The sequence below is a fragment of the Miniopterus natalensis genome, chromosome 1 (genome assembly GCF_054644295.1).
Source record: "Miniopterus natalensis isolate mMinNat1 chromosome 1, mMinNat1.hap1, whole genome shotgun sequence".
In the NCBI taxonomy this organism is placed as follows: domain Eukaryota; kingdom Metazoa; phylum Chordata; class Mammalia; order Chiroptera; family Miniopteridae; genus Miniopterus; species Miniopterus natalensis.
The window spans coordinates 11,274,537-11,294,377 of record NC_142081.1 but is presented as its reverse complement, the minus strand read 5'-3'; the positions used below and the strand labels follow the sequence as shown (position 1 = coordinate 11,294,377).

The window sequence follows — 19,841 nt, the reverse complement described above, 5'->3', positions numbered from 1 at the left end:
TATTTTTACTATGGTAGAATTTTTGATACTTTCTTCCTGCATTTTAGTGGATAATCTTAGAAACCCAGTTTGGAATCCACTGCTCTGTGTTAAAGATTTGTGCCCTTTTTACGTTTTTTTCTTCATTTTTTTTAAAAAAAAAGTCTTTATCAGTTTCAGAGAGAGGAAGGGAGAGGGAGAGAGACAGAGAAACATCAGTGATGAGAGTCATTGATTGGCTGCCCCCTGCATGCCTCCTGCTAGGGATTGTGGGCATGTGCCCTGACTGGGAATCAAACTGTGATCCTCTGGATCATAGGTTGATGTTCAACCGCTAAGCCACACCGGCCGGGCTTTACTTCATTTTTATGGACTCTCCAGAAGGAGAGGCTGTAATTGCATATACTTGATATATTGCATGAACTGGAAGCACCATGAAAGAGTCTTAGTAAAGAGAAGCTTTTATATTCAGAGAAAACGGGAAATCTCCCCTTCGTTTTGCCCACTGTCTTCCTCAGAGGTAAGCACTGCACCTAAAACAGTTTGGTGTATTATCTGTAGTTTTCTGGCTTTTTTTTTTTTAAATGTATGGAAATGTGCACCTTTCTGTATAAAGTAGAATTATATGTGTGTGTGTGTGTGTGTGTGTGTGTGTACACACACAAGCTTGCACATGTGTATGTACAATAAGAATTACACCACATGAATTTCTCTGATCTGTTTTATTACACTTAATGTATCATGGAGAGAAGTATAACAAAATAGTAATTATGACTATATGGATTCAGGGAGCCTGACTGCTTAGGTGTTAATCCCGGCTCTGCCACTTACTAGCTGACATTAACCTTTCTGTGCTCCAGTTTCCTTAAAATGTGTTAATTGCCTCTGCTGATGGGTATTTACAATGGAGTCATGGAAGGATCTTTTCTTATTTTGCATTCTAAAGTTGGTCTGGACACAATGGATGCTAACAAGCGCCTTCAAATGGGCTCTTTTTGGGCACCTTGTTTCTCTGTGACTCATCCTCTGCTTTCTTGCTTTTCTCATTGAAGTATGTTTGCCTACCCTCCAGTGAACCAGCTAGCTTGCAGGTGGCACTTGGCTCTTCCTATGTTTGCTATAGGTGTCATCCATCAGCTAGTACTCTTAAAAAATTCTGTGTGCATCCAAAGCCTTGTAAATTTTGAAAATTATTTTCTATCCAAAGATTTTGAAGAATTAGGTTAATTTACAGATACAGTAAAGGAGTGGATAAAGGTTCCTATTACATAAATTTAAGCACTTTCTCTTTATTCTGTTCTTGTGAACGTCTATTTAAATGAGAAACCAAAGGCTGCAATTTTTTATAAGAATTATTCTTTTGGAGAGGCTCTGGGGAGCCATGTCCACCATCTTGCATCTTCATATTTTATATTGGTGATACTCCCAAATTGACCTGTGAATTTAATTCAGTCTGTTAAAATCCCTGTTGGCTTTTTTGCAGAAATTGGCAAACTGTTCCTAAAATTGATATGGAAATGAAAAGGACCTAGAATAGCCAAAACTATTGAAAAATAATCAAGTTGAGGAACTTAATATGTCCCAGTTTCAAAACTTGCTATAGATCTACAGTAATCAAAACTAGTACTGGCATAAAGGTACAATATAGACCAATGGAATAAAATTGAGATCCAGAAATGAACCAGTACATTTATGATCAATTGATTTTCAACAGGTATACTAAAACAGTTCTGTGGGGGAAAGAATGGTCTTTTCAACAAATGGTGTTGGACAGCTGGATATCCACATGCAAAAGAATGAATTTGGACCCTTGCCTTACTACATATATAAATATTAACTCAAAATAGATCGAAGACCTAAATGTAAGCTAAAATTATAGAACTCTTAGGAGAAAAAGACAGGTATAACTCTAAATGAGCTTGGCTTAGGCAGGCAATGGTTTTTTAGATATGGCACTAAAAGACAACCAAAGAAACAATAGATCAACTGTACTTGATCCAGGTTAAAGATTTTTGTGTTTCAAAGAATACTGTCAAGAAAATGAAAAAAAAAAAAGCCCACAAAATGGGTGAAAATCACATATCTAATAATATCAAACCAAGGCCAAGTCCTCATTTTCCGTCTTTAAATTTCTACCATATCATATTAGTGCAGTTGAATTCCATTATTACCAGATATTTGTAGAGAGATTTGTCTGTGATCATGGGTCTGATTACCTTCTCTGCCCTTTGCCTACAAAGGAAATGCCAGATACTGGACTATACCATCTTTAATGGGAAAAGCAACAGAAAATACTAGGTAAAACCTTGTCAAAAGCTTTTGCTCAATGGTTAGAGCATTGGCCTGCACACCCAAGGGTTGTGGATTCGATTTCTGGTCAAGGGCACATACCTTGGTTGCAGGTTCCATCCCTGGCCCCAGTCGGGGTGGGACGGGAGGCAACCAGTCGATGTGTCTCTCTCACATCAGTGCTTCTCCCCCCCGCCCCCTCCACTCTAAATCAATGGGAAAAAAATCCTCCAATGAGGGTAAAACAACAACAACAATGTAAATAATCTGAAGCTTAAAAACTATTTAATAGATGACAAGACAAAAGTGTACTTAATTCACATCATATTCTGGTATAAAGTACTTAATGTTGTTACGTTGCTTAATTTAGGCCCCGGATCTTCAGTGCTCGTTGTCATGAGGTAAAGAATAGAAAATTCTTTGTGCATTACATGTCTGTTTTCAGCCAATCAGAAGCCAGAATTCTCTTGTATGTAATAATAGGGCTTATTGTTTGGAGAGGAGCTTTACGTAGGACTTTACTTTTGAGTTTTGACTCCAGAAATATACAACCCTCTCTTTTTAGTTACAGGTTTAATACTGTTATGCACTCTTAATACTTCTTAAAAGCCTTAATAAGTACTTTTACTTTTGATGAAACAATTTAATGGGCTGTGAAGGAAAATTTTTTAAAAATAGGAGAGAGAGAGAATTTTACGAAAATGTCTTCAAGGTTTTCATCACCATCTTTACTGAATTTCTTCTCACCTGAGCCAGTTGACGTAGGTTCTGTGACAAGTTCCTCTTGTTCACTGAATGAGCTAGACAATATTTCCCATTTTTTAAGGAAAATATCAACTGATATCAATGAAATTAAGGAAATGAAAACAGCAATGCTGACAGTGGAAGCAAATCTTTTTGATCTAAATGTTAGAGTGTCACAGAATGAAGCAAAAATTTCATCTTTGGAGGTTAAAATGAATGAATATTCAACATCAACAACTGAATGTGACAGAGAGTTCACAGATCTTCAAGAGGAGGTAGATTTTGAATCACAGTCAAGGACTGCTGATGTAAAAATAATTGGCTTCCTTAGCAACATTGAGAAAGGTAAATTCTTAGCATGTGGTATCTTCTAGGTACTCATCCATGGTGCTGTATCTTTTCCTGTAGCTTGACTAGTTGTCATACAAAGGCAGCAAGTCACCAAGGGCTTGAAGTTTTCGTGGACCTTTAATGACAAAGTTGGACCCTACGTGATTTGACTTAGAAGTCTAGAACTCATCAGAAGTCCACCGTCTTTCGTGGATTTTTTCTAAAATGATTTGTTGAAAAGATGAGCATAGAGAGATGTGGCAAAATTTGAAATGGGAGAAAACAGTCCCTTATATCTGTCTTGGGAAATTATTTTAAAATGTGTAATTATTTCATTGTTCACTGTTTATGCTAAAGGGATCTGTTGTATTTGAATTAGAACATTTTTCCTGTAACTTAGTTTGTGTCAGTTTCTCAGGCTGTTTCACAGGAATGCTAACTTGGCCAAATGACATTCGTCTTTCATTTTCAGATCAGCTCCTTGGGATTTACTGTGTTTTTACCATGATAATTTTGGAAGGAATTAACTTTTATTTTGGCACACCGCTAAAGAGTAATGTAATGTAGTTTACATTTGAAAAGAAAATAGCTGATAAAATTTTGAATTGCGTGTAGCTTTTAAATTTAAAAACCCCTTTTAATGAAATACGGTAGTTGGCAATTGTGTGTTTGTGCTGAGTGAGAAAGTTCGAGTGAAACCAGCAGTAGTAGATATACTAAAAGTTAGCATGCAGGCATCTCATATTTCAATGTGTGGAATCTTATCAGCCATGTCCCATTGTACGCTGTACTGTGATGCTTTTGTTTCGAGTCTGCAAGTGAGTACCTACACTGCATGCGAGGCAGTGGGCAGGGAGTCTTGGAGAAGTGTGACAGCATCTCGTCCCTCAGAGTGCTTACCCTCCGGTTGAAGAGAGAGAAATCATTTCTGTGTCAGTGCTGTGTTTTGTTTTGCAGTGTAACCATAAAGAAATTATGAGCCTGTTTCTAGCTGAGCATCTTCCTCTGGGAAATCCAAGTGGTTATTTTCACGCTTTGGTAGGACCTGGACTACAGAGCTGAGAGTTGTATTGTACAGTGTTCTCTTTGTATCCATCTAAGCCCGTAGTCAGTCTTTTGGGAACTCTATCCAGATAACTCTGGAGTGTTTTGTTTTGTGATTCCAGGGGTGGGTCGAGCGCGTCATAATGGTGAGAGCCCAGGTGATGGAGATGCTGCTTATGTTGATCTTGCAGTTGGCAGTCGTCTGTCTCCCAAGGTGCAAGCTGTGGGTCCATGCAGCACCTCCCCTAGGCTTTTCCACCCCTTCACCTTTATCTCGAATCCAGGAAAACCAGCCTCCAGAGGGAGAACCAGGAATATTGTACGTTGCTGTTTTGGGTTTAACCCCGAGTATAGGTTTTTGTCTTACAGACCTTTGGCCTACAAATATTATTAAATTGTATTATTTAAACTTTTATTTTTAAGAACCCAGAAAGATTATTTGGGACTTCATTTCTGGGACATACACACCCTAGTATTGTATTTTAACCTTAGTTAAGTTTTAAAATTTATGTTCTAGGAACTCAACAGAGGCAGTTGTTGTCCCGGCTACAGATTGATCCAGTCATGGCAGAAACTCTGCAGATCAGTCCAGGTGGGTGATCATCTGAAATTTTTAGTGTAATCAGGCATTTTTCAGTTGCTATTTCCATTCCTTACACTTCATTTAATGTTCCTTGTATCTCTTAGATCCTGCCCTAAGATGCTATATTTAGATCTGTGAAAATATTTTAGTGGCAGGAAACAAGATATGCATTTTCTTTGTGTTACGTGGTGTTTGTATTTTCACCTCATTCAAAAACTTTCTTCCATTGTTGCCATTTCACCTGGGACCCTGGGATTTGTTGGCTGCTCACTACCCTGCTCTGGGAATGACTTGAGTCCCTACTCTGACTCTCCTCTCTGCCCAGCTTTTGCCATTTCCCTGAGGTGCCGTAGTTTCCCTGGTCTGTTGAACCTGGTCCTCAGTTTTACTTCACTTTAGAATCTCATTGCCAGGGACACACCTTGGACTTGTGGTTCTTAGAGCTACTGGAACTTAGTTGTTTCTCTCCCACCCATTACACACAGATACACACACCAGGACTGGAGCCTAGTGCCTTATTTATCTCTGTTCCCAGTGCCCTTGCCAGATGCATGCGTAATCCCTAATAAATGTCTGCTGAATAAATGATGGGAGCCATTGGACACCTGCAGTCTTAAATTCAGAAGCCTTATTTTCTCCACTTCCTTCTGTTGCTTCCAAGCCTGCCTTTCTTTGGAAGGTTTGTCCCTTGACCCCTGCTTCTTGGCTTCTAACTGAATTTTCTTCCCCGTGGTCAGGTCTCCACAGTTACCACCTGTATTCCCACCCTTCCATGGCCTTTTGTCTCAGAAAGATGTGCTTGTCTTCTCAGGGTTACCTTCCATCCAGATGCCAGCTCCTGCCCAGGTGATGAGCAGTCTTATTGCCACATTTACGCAGCTTCAGTCTCTGCCAATCATCTGGCTTCTCCCTTCTACCTACGAAAGGGTTTAGAAATTCTCCATTCTTGATTTTGCCCTCTCATCTCCCAACATTCCATCCTGCTTTTTCTACATAAGGGCATTTTCTTTCAAATGTTTGGCAGTTAAAGTCTGCGTGTGTTGTATCCGTTTAATTGACCCTCACACATTCTTTTTCTTTCCTTTAGTTTTTATTTTTATCCATGGTGCCCATCAGGATAAAAATCATCAGGTAGTTCTAGGAGGCTTATGAATGACTGTATCCTTTGCTTACCTTCTATAATTTTTAAAAAATTGATTTTAAAGAGGGAGGAAGGGGGGGAGGGAAAGAGAGAGAGAAACATTGATGTGAGAGAGACACTGATGGGTTGCCTCCCATACAAACCCCGGCCAGGGATGGAACCAAACCTACATATGTGCCCTGACTGGGAATTGACCCTGTGACCTTCCAGTGAATGGGACGATGCTCCAACCAACTGAGCTGCACCAGTCAGGGCCCTATAATTTTTGTATCTCCCCCACCCCTTTTGTTTTTTTAACATACTGGTTTTGTTTCATGTATGCAATACTTCCTCTTATTTCTCTGAGGATGTTAAAGGTAGTTTTAGTCTTTTTTTGGTCTTATTTTCTCCAAGTTGTTTGTTTTGATCACTATCTTTTGTGAAAGGTTTTCCTCAGATGTCTACAGACCCTTGGTTGTCTTATGTTTAAGAGTGAGGCACTTAAAAAGCTGTTTGCGTTCTGGGTTCATTAGCTGGGGTGGGGCTTTGGACCTCACGTTTGAACTGCAGTGGAGAGTGATTTGTCTTGCTATCTAGTTTGGGGCACCCTTATGTCAGGGGCTTTAGACCTTTCCTGTTAGGCTAGGCAGCTTCTCCAAAGAAAGACCTTTAAATAACAGATTGTCTGGGAGCTTAAGTGGTAAAGGGGACTAGGGAAGGCACCTCAGTATTAATTATGTAACGTTTACTTTAACGGCCCCCTCCCTGGTTTCAAAGTGGTGCTTTCTTCAACGTGGCTGGCATCCGTTGGTACAGAGACCCTCAGTTTTTAGCTTTCATGAAGCTAAAGCTTTACTTTCTACAAGTGAGAAAATGGTCAGAGGTTATCAGGAATTCTAACTGCTTTTAACCATTTTAATAGTATGCATTTAGTTCATGTTGTTGTAGCACCTTTCTGTCAGAGACTACGGTGCTTCATCCATAGGCGTCTCCCACGGTGATCAGTGAGAAAGTGGATTTCCAATTATTTCAGGTATCTTCAGCATAGAGGTAGGGGAATAGGTGCCATAAGGATTAGAAACCAAAGAAAATTTAGGAAGAACTAACTGCGTTTGAAATAGACACTAGAATACAAGTCTGTTTTGCCCTGTCCTCCCCCCGGAAGGCCCAAGGTCTCATGAAGCCTATTTCTCAGCCATTGGAGAGTCTTGGGATCCATGCTGGATGGCTTCATTATCGGCTTCAGACTCAGCTTTTTTTTTTTTTCTTATGTCTTTATTGATTTTCAGAGAGAGAGAGGAAGGGAGAGGGATAGAGAGAGAGAAACATTGATGAGAGAGGAAAACATCATTGATCAGCTGCCTCCTGCACGCCACCTACTGGGGATTGAGCCTAAAACTGCAAGCATGTGCTCTGACCAGGAGTCAAACTGGTGACCTCTTGGTTTCTGGGTTGATGCTCAACTACTGAGCCACATCCACTGGGCCAGACTCAGCTTTTGAAGATCTAATGAGTCTTTCACTCCAAAATGTAGTTGTATCTCCTTTCACTATCATTGTCTTTGTGAGTTTTTTTATTTTTAAATTAACCCTTTATTGATATTTTAGTGGGGTTTCAGGAGGAAACAGTATGCCTGGGGTCAGCCTGTGTTCATTACCCAGATGCCGCTCTTCCATCTGTCTGGTTTTACTCCACCTGTGCTGCTCACGTTAATCCTGCACGAGTGGCGGGTGGCTATGTGGCTGCGGAGCTCCTTTTTCAGTGTACACTTTTCTAAACTAGTTTGTGACACGTGAATTCTGTTCTCTTCTATCTCTGATCCATTGGTTCCTAGGACTTTACTATCTGTTCTTGTCATTTCTTTTTATTCTCTTTTATCAACTCCTTTCCTCCTCTACTGCCCCTTAGAATGTGCCCTGCCCTCAGCATTGTTTTCATCCTGTATTCTCCCAAGATGCAAATAGTAGACTGCTTTGCCTCAGAAAAGCGAGGGGCGGTGAGAAGGAACACAGCCGCCCTCGGCCTAATTTCCGGACTCTGCCTTTGCCGGCGTGAGGCCTCGAAATCATCTGTGGTCTCTGTGACGTGCAGATCACTGAGAAGACGGCAGCGCTGAATGTGTACAGTTTATTAAACATTCTTATTTCACCTTCAGTTTCGACTCTGCTTCTCATTTATTTCCCTGCCCTCCACCCCCATTGGTCAAATCTGAATTTTCAACTTCTTTCTAAACTTGTGAGAGCCCAGCACTTTAAACTAAATAAACCTAAATTGAGGTTTATCTTTTCCCCTTTTATTTTTTACTTTATTACATTTATTGAGGCAGCATTGGTTAATAAAGTTATTCGGGATGGAAGCAAAAGTAGGTCTACTGTTGAGTATGTGAAACAGAGTTTATTCTTGTACTATTATTTATTGTATTTTCCATACGAACAACTGTTAACCTCCCTTTGCCCCACCCTTAGTAGGTTTCCAGTGTATAGTTCTATCGTACATTACCTGTATATTGCATTGTGTGCCCACCACCCTAAGTCAGGTCTCTCCTTCGATCACCATTTATCCCCCCTTTCCCCTTTTCTACCTCCCCCAGCCCCCTTTCCCTCTGGTAACCACTGTACTGTTTGTGTTTATGAGTTTTGCCTGTCTTGCTTGCTTGTTTTTTGGTTTCAGCATTATATCCTGTGAAATCATATGGTGGTTACTTTTTCCATCTGACTTATGTCCCTTAGCATGATACTCAGGATCCACTCATGTTGCAAATGGCAGTATTTTATCTTTTCTTATGGCTGAGTAGTAGTCTAGTGTGTATATCTCATCATCGTTATCCAGTCATCTATTGAAGGACACTAAGGTGGTTTCCATGTCTTGGCCATTGTGTTTTTGCCCGCTTTTAAATCGGCTTTTTCTCCCATCCTCTATTTCTGCGCAAAGTTCCTTTTCCTTCTGCTCTCACTCATACATCTGCTTTTGCCAGTCTCTGCTGCACTTGCAGGGATGACAGGCATGCCTCCTCCTTGGGATGGTAGTTGAAAATCCACCTGCTGTGTGGTGCTAGTGCTGATGGGAGTGTGTTTAGACTAGGAAAAGGGGTGAGAACCTTTTAACTCGGAGCCTCCCCTTCTCTCCTGGGCAACAGCTTCATAACAGGTCTAGGATTCCAGTCCATCTTATCACTGTCCCTTTTTCTGAAAACCAGTTTAAACATGTTACCTCACTACTTAGAAACTTTTCTTGGTTACTTATCTCTGGACCAGGATCCAAACTCATTGACAGAAGATCCCTTTATTGATTTCAGATAGAGGAAAGGAGAGGGAGAGAGAGAGAAAAATCAATGATGAGAGAGTCATTGATCAGCTGCCCCCTGCACTCCCCCGATTGGGTATCGAGCCCACAACCCGGGCGTGTGCCCTGATCGGGAATTGAACCCCAATCGCCTGGATCCTAGGTTGACGCTCAACTGCTGAGCCACGCCCGGCTGGGCGACAGAAGATCCTTTATGCCTCAGCCTGCCCTGTCACTCACCTGCTCAGCCTGCCACACACAGCCAGCCCCCCAGCCACACCACATTTCCCGCTGCCTCCAATTCCTCTGCTTCAGGAAAGCCCCTGCCTTTCTCCATGTGTTTCCTCTGAAGTGCTCTGTTCTCCAACTCTCCCTCCTAGTGGATTCCAGCTTGTTCCTTAATACCCGTTTCACTCGTTCCTCCTCTGTAAGCCTGCCTCTCCCCCCAGCCGGAGTAGGTTCTGTATTCTCCCAATGCCTGCTTATACCCCTTTCAGGTCACCTCTCGGGCATACTGTTCTGAAATTGTGTATGCCTCTATTTCCCTGTTTTTTCTTTGTGTACCTAGTACAGTGCTCTCAGGAGGTCAGTTTTTTTCAGTGAATGAACATGAACGAATAGTCTGAATTTTGGTCCCTGTGGTTTGCCTGTTAAGTTTAAGAGAAGTGGAACTCATTAACTTGAGTCAGTTGACTGCATATTGGTAGGTCAGCCATCTCCATGTGGGCTCTGGGGCTTGGTGTATTTTATAAAGTAATTGGGCCTAAGAAGCATGTTGCAGGTGATGAGTTGAGCTTATTTGCACTGAAGGTCAGTGTGTTCTTTGCTATATTTTTTTAAATGCCTGTTCATCTTAAAATTCTCAAAGTAGTCTTTACAACCAGGCGGAAATTATGATAGTTGAATTCTTAGCATCAGGATGTGTTCATTTCTCTAAGTGATACTGTGCAAAATGAACAAAACATTTTGGAAAGCTTTTTAAATAGTCTTTGTATCATAATTCTACAGAACATTAGGACTGCTTATTCATGTTTTTAGAAAATGTACTTAAAGTAAGTTTATATTGTTAATAATGCCCCATTAGATGTCTCATGTAAGAATCTTTCTACACTGTAGGCAAGTAGTGTCTAGAATCCTTGGTTATATGCCGGAAGAGGGAAAGAATGCTTTGAAAAGATGTTTCGCACAGAATTGCAGCTCTATCCTTGAGTAGAGCCATTGTGATTTTCCTTTGAAAACTATTACAAATATATAAAATATTGACATTCTTCTCACGTGTGTGATGTTGGGAATGAAGGTATATTCAAAAGTAAACATTTGTGGCCAATTTTTTTGGCTCAGATTACTATGACATGGAATCCCTGGTCTATGCAGACACGAGATCATTTATTCTGAAGAAGCCAAAGCTGTCTGAGGAAATAGTAGTGGCATCAAACCAAGAATCGGGGATGAAGACTGCAGATACCCTTCGGGTACTTTCAGGACACCTTATGCAGACACGGTAGATGGTTTCTTTTTTTTGTGTAGCTAATTTGTGTTCACTAGATAGGCAGTGCAGGATAACTGTTAGTTCCCAATTCCCTCCTCCCCATCCTATCCCTCAGTGTAGAGTGCTTTTATTGATTCAGTAGTTAGGCCATGTATACAGTAAGCCAAAATCAGTTTTCAAAAATTCCAGTTCATCTTTCTTGTTGAGAAATCCATTATCCTACCAAGTAAGTCAGCGTAAGATTTAGCTAAGATTCTTTATGTGCATCCAGGAAATGAGATTTTAAAGGCCATGTGATCAAAATCAGGAAATCCCTCCAGAGAGAGTGAGCCAGTTGGGTGGGATGATTACTAAATGTTCTAACAAACATACAGATAATGAAATTAGTGTAAATGTAGACGGCTGGCTGTTGTGTTCTGGGCATGGATGCTGACTTTTCGGTTTATTTCCATGTGACCCTCTGAGGATCAAATGGATGGTGGGGGTTAGGGTTGAGGAGAGATTGTCTTTAGTGCAGCCCAGAAGGCACTGGTGGTGATTTCACAGCAAAGGGCCGCAGCCATTGTGTGGTAGTAGAAATCCACTAATGCTGTACCCGCAAGTCCTAGGAAGTCTTTTTTTACTGAAGAAACCACCGAGCAAGTAAGGGAGTGATAGTTCTGCTGAAGAGCACGTTAGGAGGCTCAGCTTTATGTGTTCATTTCCCTAATTCTATGGTGTTTTCTATCTATCTGGCAGAGATCTTGTACAACCAGATAAACCTGCAAGTCCCAAGTTTATAGTGACGCTGGATGGTGTTCCCAGCCCCCCAGGATACATGTCAGATCAAGAGGAGGACATGTGCTTTGAAGGAATGAAACCTGTAAACCAAACTGCAGCCTCAAACCAGGGACTCAGAGGTCTCCTCCACCCACAGCAGTTGCAGTTGATGAGCAGGCAGCTTGATGACCCAAATGGTAGCTTTTCACACGGTGTGTTGAGAGCACAGCCTTTCCCTCTCAGGGTGCTGGTGTTGAGAAGGAAATCTTTGACATATTTCTCTACCTTGAATGAAGACTGGTTGGAGGCCTTGCTTTTATTTATTCTTCAGTAGTGGCCTTTTTTCAGACAAAACCACCAGTTTATCCTGTTGTAGGTTGGCTGTTATCCCAGTGTTGAAATCGTATTAAGCCACGAAAGCCAAAAAATACCTCTCATTATACATGGTAAAAGATGAACCATCATTTTCAGTTTGTTTACCTTTTTCTAAAAAAGAAACTATACTTGTTACTTTCGCCTTGTACCAGCAATAGTCTCCTTTGTAATTTGATAGAAAAATGAGTTTGAATTTTGATGCTATTTCTCCAGTGAAATTCCCTTGAGTGGTGCTTTTCACCTATCCATCAAAATAGTTCTTGGACAGAAAAGACCTTAGGTTTAAATTAATATTTAAACACAGTATTTAGAATTCAGATAACTCAATTCAGGTAGTGACATGCTTTCAGGCAGATGAGCCTTTCTCAGTATGGCTTCTTGCTGGATCCCAGTGGCTGGTGCAGCTACTAGTCATGTTCACTCAGGATAGAGAAGAACCATGCTCCTCAGACCTTCTCACGTTCCTAGAAACAGCTACATTGGCAGGGGAGACAATTACTGAATCTTAACAAACAGTATCAAAGAAAATCAGATTTTGAAATTTTTCCAAAATAAAATTTCTTGGCCGAGGTATAAAAATGTACTAAATGCCATTTTAGTAGTTAAAAATACAATAACCCTTGGGGGAAGACATAAGTAAGTGAAGAGATATTATTATCTTGAATTGAATGAGGCAATAATGCAGTGATAGGTTTGATTGGTGGAGGAAGTTGAAAATGACCCTGTTGAAAATAGCAAGTTTAAAATGGAAACAAAGGTGGTAACTGCAGGTCAGGCAGGCAGTGCACATTTCTTGACCTTGTATATTTTGTCTAAAAAAATAACATTCTGGTGTTTTTACTACTTTGGTTTTCAATTTGGTAGCTTAATTTTTTGGTACGTTAGGGTCTAGTTTAATTAAATGTAGATGTCTGTGTTAGGCCTTGGTATGTATGTCACTGATGACATATATACCAGTGGCCATTATGGAGACAGCTGTGATGAGCGGTGAGCCTCCTTTCCCATCACTTTGGTCTGGGACTCTATTTTACACTGCTGCTCAAGGATGAGCTTTGTAGTAGGACATAGCAAGGCCGGAGACACTCCTGAATAGCAGTCACCGAGAGGCTGTGGTCTGTATTGCTCTGCCCCTCGGAGCAGGGAGTTTGTAACTTTGTAATTGCTTTGGGTGGCTTTTTGTCCAGTGTTTCAAGAATGCTACCAACAGCAGTGCCATTTGAAGCCACCCCCACTGGCCATTATGTGGCAGTACAGAGGTTATAGCTTGCAGTAAAAGGTGAAATTGCCTCCTAAAACGTAAACAGGAAAAGTTTTAATAGCTTATGAAGTAAATGTTGGGGAGAACCAGAATCATGACCTTTACATATGTGATTTAACATTTCTATCAGAAAGATAGTTTCCTGGTATTTAACTTCTTCAGTGTTGCTTGTGAGTGAGTAGGCACTCCACTCCACTTCCCAGCCAGGCTTCATTCTTGGTATCGCGTTCACTTCTCGCATTTGGCCCCGGTTGTTGCGTAGATACCATAGTCTGAAGAATGTTCTTTGGGAGGAAGGTAAGACACATCTTCTCTGCAGGGGTGACACAGAAACCATATAAATTTGGAGAAAATCCTCTGGCCCTACCAGATTTTGAGACTAAGGATAGTTTTTATCCTGGAGCTAAATAATGAGTTACTGATTTTTTAAAGTAGCATAGCAAGTCATATGTCAAGCACAGTCATGATAGCGCTGATGGTTTCCCAGCTGGGCTCAGGTCTGGGCTTGTGCCTTGTTACCCTGTAATGAAGACTGAAGGTGGGCCACTGGAACAAGAAGTGCTCAGAACACTAGCTGCTGCATGGTTAGGTTTTAATTGGTTACCTATTTACATTCTTGTTTCTGTTTAATCATTAAACTAAGGAAGACATCATTTTCTCTGTGTAAATGAAGTTCAGCGATGTTAGTAACACTTGCCCAGTGTCTTTCTCCCTCCACTAGTAAGTTGCAGAGCCAAATGTGAGCAGCCTGACCTTGGGTTAGAGGACCTGAGGGATGTAGTTGAAATGGCGCCTGTTTTCATAAACATGAATGCGAACAGTAATAGGTGACACCCATGATGCTATTGGGGGGTGGCTGGGATGTGTTGGGCCAGGAGTTGGCAGTTCATGATGGCTACCAAGTAAACTTTATTTGGTTTACTCTGTTTTAAATTTGAATTAGTTGCCAGCATTTAAAATGTAGATGTCATGTAAAAAGGTGTTTGGCTTGCCTAATCAGGAGATAATCTGGCAACATGGGTCCCACTTTCCAAAGTCACAGTAATTGACATGGTAATTGGACAGGACCTGGTGAGTGGGGTGGCAGTGAGCCCAGGATGGTGTGTGCACTGGTCTCGTTTGCTCTTCCCCACTTCTGTGTCTTCCACGTGGAGACTGTCTGCCACTGGTCATTTTACACCCAGCCAGGTGTACTGTGCCAGGTGATCTGCTGGGCCACTGTAGGTAAATGTCCCATTTTAGGTAAAAGTCTTTTCCTTAATTTGTAGACATTGGTGTGTGTATCACCTGGACTCAGAAAACTGCGATACCTTAGTGAGTGGGAACTCTGTATTTGGACCACTTAGGATCTTGCCTGAATGAGAATTAGTTCACATTCTTTATCAGCTTGGGTTTTCAGTCTGCGTTTCGTTTCATTGGCTGTCTACTTGACATTCTTCCTCTCTGGTATTTAATAAGCTCGGAAGTAGTTCTGAGAATTGGAGTTTTTGTGAGAACATTGGCCCTAGCTGCAGCATCAGTGTCTTGTTCACTTTCCTGGACCATTGATAGGATTCTGCCAGTGTTGATCAGATTACTTGGACTCAGTTTATTTCATATGACCATGGATGTAGGAGATAAGATTTTAAAACTGGGTTTTGAGGGAAATTTATTAAAAGTGCCATGTACTGAACTGATCATAGTTAATGGGATACTTTTAATTCCTCTCCCATTGTAGCTGAGATGAGTGAATTGAGTGTGGCACAGAAGCCAGAAAAACTTTTGGAACGCTGCAAGTACTGGCCTGCCTGTAAAAACGGGGACGAATGTGCTTACCACCATCCCGTTTCACCGTGCAAGTGAGTAGTGCAGAGCGACTCTGGTCTTCAGGTTAACTTCTATTATCTGATCGCTTATTTTGCTTTTGCTTTTTTATGGACAAGTTTGAGGTTTGTAACTAAATGCTGTGACACTTACCATGGCCCTGCCCCGAACAGCTTACTTGTCTGTGTGTTTGTTGAGGGGTAGGGAGATGGAAGGTGGCTTCTTTGTGCCTCATACCTATGATCTACTGGAATTCTGGGTTTTCTGCGGGATTCTGTACATTTAAGGTGAGTATATAACTGTCCCTGTTTGTATGCATTGTGTTCGTCCACACATGCACAGATGTTTAAGGCATTGGGAAAACGTAATGGGTAATAAGAAAATGCTTTGGACTTAACTATAATTTTCCCTCACCAGCTGCCTGGTTCAGTGGAACGAACTTTGAGAGATGGCTTTTAGATTTTTTTTTTCTATAGGTGGAATCTCTCCTTGTTTTAACTTTAGGAAGTTTTGATGTGAGAATAATATGGAGTATAAATAGGGAGATCATGGGGTAGGTATTATTTTTGGTAGCACAATGCCTTGCGTATATCTATTGTGTTCACTATAGAGTTTACTTCATAAAATATAAACATAGACTTTAATAATTAAGTGGTGTGATTCTCATCACAAAAAAACCCTTTTACCATTCATGTGGCTTGGCTGGCGTTGAAAAGCTGTTACTGCCTCAGGCTTTGGAATAGAGAGCTATGTCCTATTTTGATATATGGCCTTATTTAAAAATGGAGTTTCCTTCTCCTGTTACTTCTGTGTTTCTCAAAACAAGTAGTGATGGAATATAAGGAGGCCCTCTACAAAAAAACTAATGCATTGAGAAGATTAAATGTGAATATGCTTTTTTGTTTGTTTTATAGAGCTTTCCCCAATTGTAAGTTTGCTGAAAAATGTTTGTTTGTCCATCCAAATTGTAAATATGATGCAAAATGTACGAAGCCAGATTGTCCCTTCACTCATCTGAGTAGAAGAATTCCAGTACTGCCTCCAAAACCAGGTTAGTGACTGTGTGCTACTACATTTAGGTAAAAAAAAGTACCAAGTCAGTTAATGTAACTAGTCTTCGAAGAGGAAGTATATGCGTACTGTAGTATTCTTAAGTATTTTATCTTAACTAATGAGTATATGTTGTCTCATCATTGTATTTTAATTTTAAAATGGTTCCCATAAAAACATCAGAATACATTAAAAATTATTTTGCCAAAAATTTTGATCAATATTTGCCCTTATTTTTGTCAGCAGTTATAACAGCAACACCATCTTCTAGTAGTCAGCTGTGCCGGTACTTCCCTGCTTGTAAGAAAATGGAATGTCCCTTCTATCATCCAAAAGTAAGAACTTTCAGTTTCCCAGAAATGAATTTAATGTGATACCTTTTCACCTGTGAGACCGGAAGGTCACTAGCAAACTGAGGATCTCCCCCACCACCTGTATTAGCCCATTTTTTGTTAGTGTTATCTTGACAGTCTTTTCAGATTTTAAAGCTCTCTCTCAGTGTCACTCAGCCCGTTTGTCTCCTTAGGCCCAGTGGTGTGAAACTATTGAAAGTCCCTGTCCTGAGCTCTCGGGGGTAACCTTGCCTTTGCTAGTCAGTTTCTGCTCTTCTCCCCGAAGCACACGGGTGGTTTTGTACCTCGGTGCCAGAGCTGCGGTGACGAAACCCAGGAGCACTGCTCGCGCCCCTCCAGACTCGTAGTGGCGCCTTCAGTTGTCTGTGTGCTAAAGATTGATGTTGTCTTCAGCTGTTTCGTTGCTCAGAGTAGTGATCTCCTCTCTGAAATAGTAGCCTGAAGACCGAACAAAAGGCCTTCGCTCCCCCCCACGGGCAGTTGGGCATAGCTGAGGGTGCTCGATGGAAGATGGAAGGCTGAGAGGCCGGGTGTGCGGGGCCGTCACCACATGGATGAGAAGTAGTTGGTTATGTGCTGAGGTTCTTGAAATTTGAGTAGCCGTTACTGTGTGACTAGGATTTTGGGCGTGGGGGTGTGTGTTCATTTTTCAAGGTTTCAGTGTTAAAATGAATGTTACAGACCTTATCTCTTGCTCCATTAATGTTAGGGTGGGTTCGTCATTATTACTCACATTGCTGTTTTTATTTCTATTAGCTTTGCAGATGTTGAAACTGTTCTTTGTTCTTAGCACTGCAGGTTTAACACTCAGTGTACACGACCCGATTGCACGTTTTACCATCCCACCATCACTGTGCCTCCACGGCACGCCTTGAAGTGGATTCGGCCTCAAACCAGGTAAAGGTGGAAATTAGTTTTCCTAATGTCATTTCACATGCTTTTCTGATACGTCATTTTTTACATTTATAAGCACATTATCACTTTGATTTTTTTCTGATGTTTAATTTTACAAGGGTCCTTTGGCAACTAAGACATTGCATAAGTCAGTTTTGATTTGTCCAGCACTTGCTTATTTATCTGGATCATCTCCAGATCAGGTTTCTTTTATAACTTATTCTGAACATACACTAAGACCTTCAGGAGTTAGACTGCTTACAAATCTCACATCAGTTTTCTTAGACATTAGTAATTAGGGAAAAAAAAGTTTCAGAACATTTTAGTGTGGCCTATAAATTTACATGTCATCTTTTATGTACCTTTTGAAATCTGATATTTGCATCATAATCTGTAGACTATTCATTGTATGAAGACACTCAACTTCTTAGTTAAGGTATGTGGTATATAGGGGTGCAAAGCAGTTAATTAAAAATTTTTTTTGGTTTTGTTTGTTCAGTGAGTAACACCCAGTCCTACCTGGCAGAAGATCGTGAAGTTTGAAAGTTTCCATCTACTGATGAAAGAGATTCTGTAGAACTTGTCAAATCCTTGAAACTTGGAATATATTGCTTTCATAATATGAAGTTTATCGCCTATCTGAAGTATCTAATTTTTCAAGTTTGTAAGTTTATTAAGTGGTTTTAACATTGGGTGTTTCTGTTGTTTGCCTTGTTTTGACTGAAAGATTAAGGAAAAACTGAATTCTATTAAAACCCTTGGTGTGTTTGTACACTGCTGTTTCAAGTATCAGCACGTACAACGTGGCGATACTGTCAGCACTGATCGTCCAGTTTGGGGCTGCATGTTGTTGTGTGCGTCTCTGCGTGCGTGTGTGCGCGCACGCACACACAGAAATGTTGTGAGAGGAGTTTCCTTATTCCAGAAGTTGGATTGCTACTTTCACTTTTTCCAGGGATTATCCCGTTCTTAATCCACTAAAAACAAGTGGCCAACAATGCAGAGGTGGTTTAAAAGAGTCCATCCTATTTTTTAATTTTAAGTGATTTAGTTTGGCTTCTCGGGTTGTGCGCTGCTTTGGTAAATGGTTCGAAATAGCTGGTCCTTCGCCTTCTGGGTAAGGATGAGTGAGGTGGACATGTTGGGTGAAAACAGCTGGAATGGCAACCGCAAAAAAACCCCACAATTCCTTAAAATGTTTTCATTTACTGTTAACACGCTTTTAAAATAAATATTTTGGGGAACTACATTATCACAAAATTATACAAAATTTTGTACAAGTATATATACATAAGTATCAGAACAGACTTTAAACTCACAAGATTATAGCTATACATACACATTCTCCCATTGTGCAAAACGTTCTCAGAAATAACTCCACAGAAAACATAGTTACTGAAGATAATTTTTAAATGTAAAAATTATATTTCAATAGTTTATTTTAAATGACTATAATTACAGAGATCAGATGGATAAATTGCAAAGTAGGTAGGACTAAACTTTTTGACTACTGAGTTTTGTGTGTGTGGTTTTTAAAATTGTTAAGGCAAGAAGTGTCAAATACTTTAGAATTAAACGGATCACTGATTTTAAAGACTCGATGTACAGTTTTTTAAAAAGTAAAGCTAAAAGTTGGTTAGAAAAAAAGCAAATTAATGCAAAAGGGATAATAAAGACTCAAACATTCCGAGGACCAGATTAAATTTAACTGTAAAAAATGTTCAGTGACTTCAGTCACACCCCCGAGAGAGAATGAAACCACGTGTCAAAGTCCACATTTAAGAGCCTGAAACCAGCAGTCTGTTTTGTGGCCACTGCTTTTCCATTGGGAGAAGAATTAACCATTTTGTAAGCTGCACTTTGCTGTGCTGATTCCACAGTAAAGACCTGAAACATCAGAGGAGAGACAAAGCACAGGAGAGCACAGAGCTGTCACGCCATGAGGGATGGGTGAAGCGACCATTCCACTTCTAGGAAGTGGGCTCCATGAAATTTAAGGCATTTGTTCATTACATTGTTAATACTTGAGATGCTTTACATCTCCGCAGAAGAAATTTGTTTTAAATTGTATTTCCAGAAACTTAAACAGACTTTTAGTATCACCATTTATAAATGGTACATTGTTGCAGTGTCGTAATTCCACTATAAAGAACATAAATGGGAAACAAGGGCTTACGTGGTTTAGTGCAGCCATTTTACAAGGAAATAACATGCTAAGATTGAGTTTGTTTCTTGCTATTTAATAGACATTGCCTGGAAACACATTTTAGAATTTATCTTTTAGTTGCTATGGTTTATGCTAAGGTTGACTCAAACATTTGTTGGATAACAGTCTAAAGCGAACCGTCTTCAAAAAGGATCACAAAAAAGGGAAGGGAATGGGTGTGGCTCACGGTAAGCAGCAGGTGGCACGGGGCGCAGAGTGCTTTGGCATGCATTTATGTACAGAAACGGGGCTGAAGGGGCCAGGAGAAGCCTCAGTTTCCAAA

General features: G+C 40.5%; 1 protein-coding gene across 7 annotated transcripts in view; it reads left to right on the top strand.

The window, feature by feature from the left end:
• The window catches only part of ZC3H14 (zinc finger CCCH-type containing 14), a 37,386-nt gene extending 18,440 nt beyond the window's left edge, over positions 1-18,946 (top strand). Inside the window, exons 10-17 of one of the 7 annotated variants that reach the window (XM_087818690.1) lie at positions 4,904-4,978; positions 10,746-10,872; positions 11,599-11,831; positions 14,970-15,090; positions 15,970-16,106; positions 16,349-16,440; positions 17,249-17,355; positions 17,852-18,946. In XM_087818690.1, the coding sequence (XP_087674816.1) occupies positions 4,904-4,978; positions 10,746-10,872; positions 11,599-11,831; positions 14,970-15,090; positions 15,970-16,106; positions 16,349-16,440; positions 17,249-17,355; positions 17,852-17,858 (899 nt within the window). In that variant the 3' untranslated portion in view covers positions 17,859-18,946. Of the gene's footprint in view, positions 1-4,903; positions 4,979-10,712; positions 10,873-11,598; positions 11,832-14,969; positions 15,091-15,969; positions 16,107-16,348; positions 16,441-17,248; positions 17,356-17,851 lie in introns of all 7 variants that reach the window. The other 6 variants (XM_087818687.1, XM_087818684.1, XM_087818682.1 and 3 more) reach the window with 6 other exon arrangements.
• The last annotated feature ends 895 nt before the right edge of the window (positions 18,947-19,841 follow it).